The sequence below is a fragment of the Sminthopsis crassicaudata genome, chromosome 5 (genome assembly GCF_048593235.1).
Source record: "Sminthopsis crassicaudata isolate SCR6 chromosome 5, ASM4859323v1, whole genome shotgun sequence".
Lineage (NCBI taxonomy): Eukaryota > Metazoa > Chordata > Mammalia > Dasyuromorphia > Dasyuridae > Sminthopsis > Sminthopsis crassicaudata.
The window spans coordinates 112,063,955-112,075,818 of record NC_133621.1 but is presented as its reverse complement, the minus strand read 5'-3'; the positions used below and the strand labels follow the sequence as shown (position 1 = coordinate 112,075,818).

The 11,864-nt window shown below is 39.3% G+C and overlaps 1 protein-coding gene across 4 annotated transcripts in view; it reads left to right on the top strand.

Moving 5' to 3' along the window:
• The first annotated feature begins 545 nt into the window (after window positions 1-545).
• MKLN1 (muskelin 1) overlaps window positions 546-11,864 on the top strand; it is a 215,949-nt gene continuing 204,630 nt past the window's right edge. For 3 of the 4 annotated variants that reach the window (XR_012482324.1, XM_074267932.1, XM_074267934.1), the window contains exon 1: window positions 1,305-1,457. Coding sequence is in view for 3 of the 4 variants with exons in the window: in XM_074267932.1 (XP_074124033.1) it covers window positions 1,360-1,457 (98 nt within the window). In the remaining variant the exon portion in view is untranslated. Of the gene's footprint in view, window positions 738-1,074; window positions 1,458-11,864 lie in introns of those variants that run through there. The other variant, XM_074267933.1, reaches the window with a different exon arrangement.

Below are 11,864 nucleotides of genomic sequence, written 5' to 3'. Positions count from 1 at the left end.
ACAGTTCCCACAATCCTCTCTGAGTGTGGATGGCTCTCTTCATCACCTAACGATCGGAATTAGTTTGAATCATTTCACTGTTGAAGAGAGTCCCATCCATCAGAATTGATGATTCTATTTTTTTTTTTTTAGTTATTCATTAGATAACCATGCACAAATAAATATCTTCTGAAAACTACAAATGATAACAGTGACAGTTTTTTGGAGGTAAAAATAGGCTAGAAAATCAAAAGAAAACAAGTTTTTGTTCTGAGACTCTCTCTCTCTTGCTGAGGCAGGAAGGCCAGAGGTCATCGATCGCTAAGACAGCTTCAACCCCCTAAATTTTTCCCGCCAGATTTTTGACCCCTCCTTAGAGCACATCCCTCATACTGGCCAGCTCACTTTTGCACACCCCCTGACTAGCATGAAGCACAAATCTTATGCTACCTCCATTTCCCAGCCTCAGCCTCGTCTGGGTGCAGGGAGTGCAGGCCGGGCCCCAGGAAAGTCGCAAGTTTAGCATTCCCACGGAATGATCACGTGGCTAACAAAGCTATGCAGTCTAAGAATGAGAAGGCCTGCTCCGAGCAGAGTCCCTTTGTGAAGGCCGCGGGGTGAGGGTGGGGGAGGAGAGGGCACGACGTCAATTTCTATCTAAATTCTATTTCTCTAAGTCTGCATTTCTGCTGCAGGCCGGCCGCCCGTACCTGGCGAGCTGCTAAAGAGGACAGGTCACACGGTGACTCCCTCCTACGGTACAATTCAATTGCAGCCGCTTTCATTCCAAGGCCCTCACGTGCCCGCAGGACGCCGCAGGTGGAGGCTGAACCGCCGGGGCTCCCTCCCTCCCCAGATTCCGTGGTCTAGCCCTTCTCCAGAGCCCCTCCCGGCCGTGCCCCCCTCGGGTGCTGGTTTTCAATTCTAGGCACGCAGGCAGAATGTAAGGGGGGCGGGGAAGGGAAGGAGAACAGAAAAAAACAAAAAGGGCGACCGCAATGGACGCATACCCCCTTTTTTCTTCCTTTCTGACACCAGTCTCTCCCCTCACTCCTCTCCCTCTCCCTTCCCGTCCTGAAAGTCTCTTTTCCCCAGGTATCAGCTTAATGAAACACAAGAATCATGGTTCGAGATACCCTCGGGTAGAAGCGACGACGGTGCCCCCCCGGGGGCTCAGTGACTCCAGGTGCACCGGAGAGAAGGATGCCGGGGAGAGAGTCGGGAGGCGTGCGGGCCACAAGCACAGCAAGGCGCTGGGCCGCGGGGGCGCGCCGAGTGGGGAGGCGGCTCCTTTAAGAGAAGGCCCCGCCCCCGTCCTGCCGTCCCCTCGGCGCTTCCAGCGTCGGCCGCGGCCTCGGCGGCGGGTAGGGAGCTGACAAGATGGCGTCTGGCGGGGCTGGCGCTGCGGCGCCCGAGAGCCGGCTGCTGCCTTACGCGCTGCACAAGTGGAGCTCCTTCTCCTCCACCTACCTCCCCGAGTGAGTGCGGGAGCCACCCGGGGGCTGCGCCTCGACTCCGGGGGTGGTGGGACGAGGGAGGGGTGGGCGGCGGAGAGAGGCCCGGGCCTGCTGTGCTGCTGCTTGAGCTGCTGCTGCTGCTTGGGGGGAGGGAGGCGCGGCCTTCTCTGCCCCCCTGGGTCGGGGCCTGGCTTCGGCGCTCCGGCCGTCCTCGCCCGCTCTGGCCTGGGCGCAGGCGTTAGGACAGCCGCTGCGCTCGGGCCGGGCTCGGGCTGGCTTGGCGGGGGGCACGGCGTGCGGCCCGGGAGGCTCTGGAGCGGGCAGAAGGAGAGATTTTCACGGGGAACCCTCGGGTGGGGGGCGCGTAATTCCGAGGGGAGCGCGGCGAGCGTCCCCGAAGCCGGGGCTAGCGGAGCGACTTCAAGTTCTTCGGGATCCTGGGAGGGGGAGGAGCCGGGGCTGGGGAAGCTGCGGGCGCTCGGGCTCCCGGTCTCCTGGTGCAGTTGTAGATAGGTCAGGGTCAAAGCACCAGGTAATCAATAAACACTCAGCAGCCTCTTGGGCCACATGTAGAGCATCTCTTGGGTCGGGAGCAGAAGGGGGCTTCGCCTCCGACCCATTCCCCAGAATAGACAAATCGAGGCTGGATGTTCCAGAGAGACCGCTGGAAATTCATGTCCTTATCTCAATAACTGGCAGTGAGAGTCTTGATTATTTCCCACATATAAGTGAAGAAATTGACTCAGACTTGGACTGTGAAGGCTCAGGAAAACAAAACAAAACAAAACAAAACAAAAAAACCTGAAGAAGTCTTTCCCAGTCCCCCTCCCCATCTCGAAAAAAAATTTTATTTTAAGATATTTTTCCCGGGGATCTTCAAGTGTGCCAGACATGATTGTTTTATAGGCAGACACACGTTGTGTAGTGCAGAGAGTGTTTTGGGTCAAACCAGCAGTCACTGAGCCTCATATTTTACCGTTGTGGTGAGGATCACGTTAACGTCAGCTGTTAGGTTCCTAATTTAACTTGGAGCTTTACACAGGTATTGCCAATATGACATATAGATAACATTTAAAAATGTGTCCAGTATCTTTCCCATCCACCCAAACGCCATAGTTTAATCATGTTTAGAAATTTTACAGCGGTATCCAAAAGTGCCTCTTGAGGAGAGCAACTCAGTCCTTTCCCTCCTAGTCCCTTGCTGTGTCCGTCAGACCCCGATTTGGTTGGAAATCCTTTGCCTGTCACAGGATCCGGCTCAGTGACTGATGCCAAATGACCTATGGTCATAGTAGATTTTGGGGTTAAGTTGATAGCTTCTCCCAAAAACATTTTTCTCTCCTGACTTTGCTGTCTCTGCCAGTGTCTAGTCTTTTAAAGTGAAGACTTTATTTGTTGCCTTTGATTTTCTTTCTTTTATATCTCTTAAGCCCAAGATTTCTGTTGATGCAATCTCAGAAACTTTCCCTTGAAGAGAATCTGAGTGTTATGGCCATGGCCACTCTGATAGTGAGGCTTGGAAGCAGATGTCTTGGGAAATATGTTTGCCTCTCTTTGCTCATGTGACAGTTGCCGTAGTTTGGGCCTGATCACCTCCACCCTTGGACTCTTACTGTTGAATCTTATTTGGTTTCCTCTCTACCAATCTTGTCTCTCTGTAATCTATGATTTTGCAGCTGCCTGAATAATCTTTGTAGAATACTGGCCTATCAATCACTTGCTCAAGAATCTTCCGTGGCTCCCTATCGCCTCTAGGATAAAATACAAACCAAAATGACTACCCTACCTTTTCAGGTGTATTTTATATCAACTGCTCTACATTTCAGCCACATCGCTCTACTTGTTGTTCCCCTAACTTGTCCCAGCCTTTGCATAGTTTGGTGCTGGAAATTTCCAGACTGGAAATGCAGTCTTCTTTCCTGATATTTACAATCTTTATCTTCCTTCAAAGTTTTTTGTAGGAAATAATTCTGGAATTTCCTAGGAGTTTTCTCTTTCCTCAAATTTTAAACTTAAAAACTTCTCTTCATACTGCCACGACTTTATTATCATGCTCTTCATTTCCACTTATTTGCCTCAATTATTATAGTAGCTTCTTAATGGGTCTTTTGAGTCCAGTCTATCCTTTTATATCCCCACTTTATTATAGTTCAATTTTTAAAATTCTTCAATTTTCTCTCTAATGTGTTCTGAGTCAGTTTCATCTTCTTTTCCTCATTACATTACTATGCTCCAACTCCAACCAAACTAAAACATGAATCTGTATTGCAGTTCATGTTTTTCCTTATGCTGTTCCCAATGTCTGGAATGTTTTCCCTTTCCTATTCTGCCAAATTTCTGCATATTCTTTAAAATATTGGGTACTCAAACTTCAGTTTGAACTCCTCAGTTGGAGTAGGGACATGATAATTGGTACATTGCCGCTGCTTTCTTTACCTTTCTCATTCTTGAAAGGTGTAAGATCAGGAAAACCAACTAAATGTTATTAATGGGAATTTGAAATGGGAACTGCATGGTTTAATTTGGTGATACAATAAAGGTTTGTTCCTTCTTTGGAGATAAGATTATAAATGTAACTTTGTGGAAGAAGGGATAATACCATATTGAACTGACAATAAAAGATATGGGCTTAAACAAGTGTACCTGATCCTGCAGCTATGCTTGAAGTTGGGTGCTGGTTCATGGTTGTTATTGAATTCCTAAATTGTTTTGGGTCATTACTGACTTGTGTAAGAACTTGGACATGATGTGGTTGAGACCAAGAATGTTTTTATTGGGGGACTGAAACATTTTTCACTGGAGGAAATGCAAGGGTAGTGGCAGTCATATTAAAGGTTAGCTTAAATATATCTATTTTAAATACAGGATCCTTCTGCTAGACTTCTAGTAATCATTTCCCTAGATTAGTAAAGAGAAATGGGAATAGAGTGAAGGCATGGGACTGGAAAAATATTTGAAATACCAAGTAATTGAAGACCTTTAAGGAGCTTGTAATCTAGTTTAATTGTTTGCTGGGGGAAGTGGGAGTGTGTGATAAAGAGGGAACCCAAACTTTTTCCTTTGTAATTTTTTTAATCCTTTGGGGCAGGTTGCTGCTAGTGTTGTTATCGATTCTTTTTTGATTTTTGTTTTCTTGGCCTTCAGATCTCTAAATATTCCAGATTTGATAATTTTATAAACAAAGAAATTATACATAATGCTTTTTATGTTCTTTTTTTTTTTTTTAAGTAAGCTTCTTTGCCAGATTTTAAAAGCAGCCAAGCTTTGTTTTTTATGTTCTTAAAAGTATTATAAAGTGATTTTTTGCTCTGTAAAGATTGCTTTAAAAAAAGTGTTGCAAATATTTCTTGGTTTCCTAGAATTTTTTTTTTGCTTTTTTTATTGGAGTATCAGGGCAAATCTAAAAGGTAATTCATAATATTTAAATTTATTTGTGGTTGAGGCATGTAGGTTGTGCAGTGCATAGGGCACAGCACCTGGAGTGAGGAAACCTCAGCCTTAGATACCACTATCTGTGTGACCTTGGACTAGTCATTTAGCCATTCTGTGTATCTCATTTTTCTCATCTAAAATGGGAATAACAGTAGCACCTACCTTTCAGGGTTGTTGAGAATATCGAATGAGATAGTATTTGTAAAATGTTTGGCACAGTATAATATCTGGTACATAGGTGCATTCGTTTCATGCCTGCTGGTATCCCAATAAATGTTCTACATAGGGGTTCACTCAAAGTGTTAGAGAGTGTCTTTTTGACTTCAAGAGGAGACCATGAATGCTCTAACCTTCTACCTGTTAGCTCCCATTCTGTGACATGTAATTCATGTAATTCTTTAGGGTTCCTTTTTGGTTACATTTTGCAGCCTGCTTACAACTACCATGTGCATTTTGCATTCCCTTCTTTGTGTTTGTTTTTAGTTCTTTGTTGGTGACATTTTTTTTTGTTACAGGTCTTGCTTGCATGCAGCAACACTGGCAAAATATTTTTATTAAAAGATGAGCCTTTGCCTTTACCCGAAACTTGAGATCAGTAAAAGTGCTATGCCATTTCCCAAAAGCAATCCAGTCCATTCTCCTTTTTAATTCTGGACTCTGCTCATTGTCCATTTATATGGTATATCCCAAATATACATACTGTTGGACAAATTTTAGAGCATGTCTATTCATATCTTTATTAAAATCTATATAATAGATATTATTTGGTTTTATGTATATGGATGTGCCAAATTCTTTGAATAATTGTTTAAAGATCTCTTCCTGGTGGCTTTGAAATGTTGTGGAGCTTGATGCAATCAACAGTGTCACCCCCAAAGGGCATCTGGAGAACCTCACTGTCCACAGTATAATTCATAATATAAGATGGTATATCATAAATGTCAAATGAAGGTTTTATAGATAATGAACATTATGGTGCTTGAGAACAGGTAGTTATTTCAGCATGTTATAATTTGATTACAATGATAAAACATGAAAACTTAGTTACTGAGATTCTTTCTGTACAATGTGGAATCTTGTTGACAATTAAACTGCTTAAATAGTATTGGAAATAATTCTAGCAAATATATATATATATATTCAATGTGCTCTTAATCTCTTGATTTCTTCATGACTAAGATTTTGAAATGAAACTTCTTGAAGCCCTAGGGCATATTCATACATAGGAAGCAGGATATAAATGAAGAAGGCTCAAAAGAGCCTTGAAAAGCATCAGTCTAGTGGGAAGGTGAATGACAGTAAAGCAGAGTTATTTAGACTAGATGTATCAAGCATATTTTCTTGTCTGTATGTGGCCTGTAAGAAGACTTTAAATGTGGCTAAAGAACTATATTAAAAGTGAGAAATATTTGACACACTAAAGATACAATAAAACATAGATAATATGAATATGTGTTTTTCTAAGTCTATATGGCCCACAGGCATCTGGGTTTAGTGGGCACTATTTCTATTTGCATTTGATACCACTGATCTAGACCTAGGGAGGCAAGGATATCTGGAAAGAGGATGGTCAATAATAGCTAACATTTATAGAGCACTTTTAAGGCTTGCAAAGGGCTTTTCAACCTAATAGATGCTTTATTATTCCCATATTATAGTTGAAGAAATGAAAGCAAAGGTTAAGTGACTTGCCTAGGATCACACCCCAAATGTCTAAAGTCAGATTTAAACTGAAGTCTTACTTCAAGCTTAGTATTTATTCCACTGCCACCTACTTCCTCCTGACAGTGGTCAACGATGTCAGATGACATAAAGATATTAAGAATGATCAGGTCTAAGATTCAGTAATAAGCAGTTGGTAACTTTGGAGAACACATTCATTGGATTGGTTGATAAGGAAGCCAGATTGCACAAAGTTGAATGGCGAGTAGGAAGTGAGAAAATGAAGGCAGTAAGAGTAAACTGCTTTTTCTGGAAGTTTGGCTCTTAAAAGGATGGAAGAGAGTAGTTTGAAATGTATAGTTTTAAGTGAAGGTGTATTTTTTTTTTAAATTAAATTTATAATTATAACATTTTTTTTGACAGTACATATGCATAGGTAATTTTTTTTTTTATTTTTACAACATTATCCCTTGTACTCCCTTCTGTTCCAAATTTTTCCCCTCCTTCCCTCCACCCCCTTCCCTAGATGGCAGGCATGCCCATACATATTAAATATCTTATAGTATATCCTAGGTACAATATATATGTGCAGAACCGAATGTTGTTGTTGTTGCAAAGGAAGAATTGTATTTGGAAGGTAAAAATAATCTGGGAAGAATAACAAAAACAAAAAAATGCTCACAGTTTACACTCATTTCCCAGTGTTCCTTTCCTGAGTGTAGCTGATTCTGTCCATCATTGATCAATTGGAATTGGATTAGCTCTTCTCTATGTTGAAGATGTCCATTTCCATCAGAATACATCCTCTTACAGTATCATTGTTGAAGTGTATAATGATCTCCTAGTTCTGCTCGTTTCACTCAGCATCAGTTGATGTAAGTCTCTCCAAGCCTCTCTGTATTCCTCCTGTTGGTCATTTCTTACAGAATAATAATATTCCATAACATTCATATACCATGATTTACCCAACCATTCTTCAATTGATGGGCATCCATTCAATTTCCAATTTCTAGCCACTACAAAAAGGGCTGCCACAAACTTTTTGGCACATACAGGTGCCTTTCCCTTTAGTATTTCCTTGGGATATAAGCCCAATAGCAGCACTGCTGGGTCAAAGGGTGTGCACATTTTGATAACTTTTTGGGCATAATTCCAGATTGCTCTCCAGAATGGTTGGATTCTTTCACAACTCCACCAACAATGCATCAGTGTCCCAGTTTTCCCACATCCCCTCCAACATTCATCATTATTTGTTCCTGTCATCTTAGCCAATCTGACAGGTGTGTAGTGGTATCTCAGAGTTGTCTTAATTTGCATTTCTCTGATCAGTAGTGATTTGGAACACTTTTTCATATGAGTGGAAATAGCTTTAATTTCATCATCTGAAAATTGTCTGTTCATATCCTTTGAACATTTATCAATTGGAGAATGGCTTGATTTCTTATAAATTAAAGTCAATTCTCTGTGTATTTTGGAGATGAGGCCTTTATCAGAACCTTTAACTGTAAAAATGTTTTCCCAGTTTGTTACTTCCCTTCTAATCTTGTTTGCATTAGTTTTGTTTGTGCAGAAACTTTTTAATTTGATGTAATCAAAATTTTCTATTTTGTGATCAATAATGATCTCTAGTTCTCCTTTGGATACAAATTCCTTCCTCCTCCACAAGTCTGAGAGGTAAACTATCCTATGTTCCTCTAATTTATTTATGATCTCATTCTTTATGCCTAAATCTTGGACCCATTTTGATCTTATCTTAGTATGTGGTGTTAAATGTGGGTCCATGCCTAGTTTGTGCCATATTAATTTCCAGTTTTCCCAGCAGTTTTTGTCAAATAATGAATTCTTATCCCAAAAGTTGGGATCTTTGGGTTTGTCAAACACTAGATTGCTATTTTTATTCACTATCTTGCCCTGTGAACCTAATCTATTCCACTGATCAACTAGTCTATTTCTTAGCCAATACCAAATGGTTTTGGTGACAGTTGCTTTATAATACAGTTCTAGATCAGGTACAGCTAGACCACCTTCACTTAATTTTTTTTTCATTACTTCCCTTGAAATTCTCGACCTTTTGTTGTTCCATATGAATTCTGTTGTTATTTTTTCTAGGTCATTAAAATAGTTTCTTGGGAGTCTGATTGGTATAGCACTAAATAAATAGATTAGTTTAGGGAGTATTGTCATCTTAATTATATTCACTTGGCCTATCCAAGAGCACTCAATGTCTTTCCAATTATTTAAATCTGGCTTTATTTTTGTGGCAAGTGTTTCATAATTTTGCTCACATAGTTCCTGACTTTCCTTTGGTAGATATATTCCCAAATATTTTATACTATCAACAGTTATTTTGAATGGAATTTCTCTTTGTATCTATTGCTGTTGGATTGTGTTGGTAATGTATAAAAATGCTGAGGATTTATGTGGATTTATTTTGTATCCTGCAACTTTGCTAAAGTTCTGAATTATTTCTTATAGCTTTTTAGCAGAGTCTTTGGGGTTCTCTAAGTATTCCATCATGTCATCTGCAAAGAGTAATAGTTTGATTTCTTCATTTCCTACTCTAATTTCTTGAATCTCTTTCTCGGCTCTTATTGCCGAGGCTACCGTTTCTAGTACTATATTGAATAGTAATGGTGATAGTGGGCAACCTTGTTTCACTCCTGATCTTACAGGGAAAGGTTCCAGTTTATCGCCATTACATATGATGTTTACTGACGGTTTTAAATATATGCTCCTTATTATTTTAAGGAATAGTCCTTTATTCCTATACTCTCAAGTGTTTTTAGTAGGAATGGATGTTGGATTTTATCAAATGCCTTTTCTGCATCTATTGAGATGATCATATGGTTTTTTAAAATTTGATTATTAATATGGTCAATTATACTAATAGTTTTCCTAATATTAAACCAGCCCTGCATTCCTGGTATAAATCCTACTTGATCATAGTGTATTATCCTGGGGGTGATCTTATTTAAGATTTTAGCATCAATATTCATTAAGGAGATTGGTCTATAGTTTTCTTTCTCAGTTTTCAATCTACCTGGTTTAGGTATCAGTACCATGTCTGTGTCATAAAAGGAATTTGGTAGGACTCCTTCAATCCCTATTTTTTCAAATAGTTTATATAGCATTGGAGTTAGTTGTTCTTTGAATGTTTGGTAGAATTCACATGTAAATCCATCTGGTCCTGAGGACTTTTTCTTAGGGAGTTGGTTAATAGCTTGTTCTATTTCTTTTTCTGAGATGGGACTATTTAGACTACTTACTTCTTCCTGTTAATCTGGGCAAGCTATATTTTTGAAGGTATTCTTCCATTTCATTTAAGTTATCGAATTTATCGGCATAAAGTTGAGCAAAGTAGCTCCTAATTATTGTTCCAATTTCCTCTTCATTAATGGTGAGTTCTCCCTTTTCATTTTCAAGACTAACAATTTGCTTTTTCTCTTTCCTTTTTTAAATCAGATTTACTAAGGGTTTGCTTATTTTCTTGGTTTTTTCATAAAATCAACTCTTAGTTTTATTAATCAATTCAATAGTTTTTTTACTTTCAATTTTATTAATCTCACCTTTTATTTTTAGAATTTCAAGTTTCGTGTTTGTCTGGGGGGTTTTAATTTGTTCCTTTTCTAACAATTTTCGTTGTAAGCCCAATTCATTGACCCTCTTTCTTTTATGCAAGTAGGCCTGTAGAGATATAAAACTTCCCCTTATTACTGCTTTGGCTGTATCCCACACATTTTGGTATGATCTCTCATTATTGTCATTTTCTTGGGTGAAGTTATTAATTATGTCAATGATTTGCTGTTTTATCCAATCATTCTTTAGTATAAGATTATTTAGTTTCCAATTATTTTTTGGTCTATTTTCCCCTGGCTTTTTATTAAATGTAATTTTAATTGCATTGTTGTCTGAAAAGGATTCATTTACTATTTCTGCCTTACTGCATTTGATTTGAGGTTTTTATGTCCTAGTATATGATCAATTTTTGTTTAGGTTCCATGAACTGCTGAGAAGAAAGTATACTCATTTCTGTCTCCATTTAGCTTTTGCCAAAGATCTATCATATCAAACTTTTCTAGTATTCTATTTACCTCTTTGACTACTTTCTTATTTATTTTGTGGTTTGATTTATCTAATTCTGAGAGTGCAAGATTGAGATCTCCCACTATTATAGTTTTGCTGTCTATTTCTTTTTGTAGCTCTCTTTTAATTTCTCTTTTAAGAATTTAGATGCTGCACCACTTGGTGCGTATGTGTTTAATATTGATACTGCTTCATTATCTATGTTACCCTTTTGCCAGGATATAATGCCCTTCCTTATCTCTTTTAATTAAATCAATTTTTGTTTTTGCTTGATCTGAGATGAGGATGGCTACCCCTGCTTTTTTGGCTTCACTTGAAGCAAAAATTCTGCTCCACCCTTTTACTTTTAGTTTGAATGTATCACCCTGTTTCAGGTGTGTTTCCTGTAAACAACATATAGTGGGATTCTGACTTTTAATCCAGTCTGCTAACTGCTTCCTCTTTATGAGGGAGTTTACCCCATTCACATTTATGGTTAGAATGACTAATTCTATATTGCTTGCCATCCTGTTAACCCCTGCTTATGCTTTTCTCCTTTCCTCCCCTCTTACCCCCCTATCCACTATTAAACTGGTGAACACCACTTGCTTTTCACAGCCCTCCCTTTTTAGTATCCCTCCCCCACCTTAAAGTTCCTCTTCCTATTTTACCCCTTTTTCTCACAATTTCTGTATTACCTTCCCCTTAGCTTACTCCTTCCCTCTCACTTTTCAATGAAGTGGAAGAAGTTTCACCATAAATCGAATATGCCTATTGATACACACTATGTTCATCCCCCTTCTTTCTTTCTCTCTGATATAATAGGTTACCTTTGCCTTTTCATGAGATGTAGTACCACTACTTTATCCTTTTTTATGATATAATTTCCTTTCCATCTGTAATTTCTAGGACAAATTATACATGTGTTCTTTATATATCTTTATGGCAGAAATGTAGTTCTCAAGATTTCTTTTTATCTCTTTAAAAATCTCTTGAGTTCTGTATTTGAAGATCAAACATTTTGTGTAGGTCTGGTTTTTTCATCAAGAATAGATGGAATTCATTTATTTCGTTAAATGTCCATCTTCTTCCCTGGAAAACGATGCTCAGTCTTGCTGGGTAAGTTATTCTTGGCTGCATACCAAGTTTTAAGTGAAGGTGTATGTTTTGTGTTTTGTGTGTTTTTTTTTTTTTTTTTTTTAAATAAGAGTGGGGAAATCTAGATGGATTTGGAAGTCTAGAAAGGACAACACTCCTTTCTCCTTCCCCTCC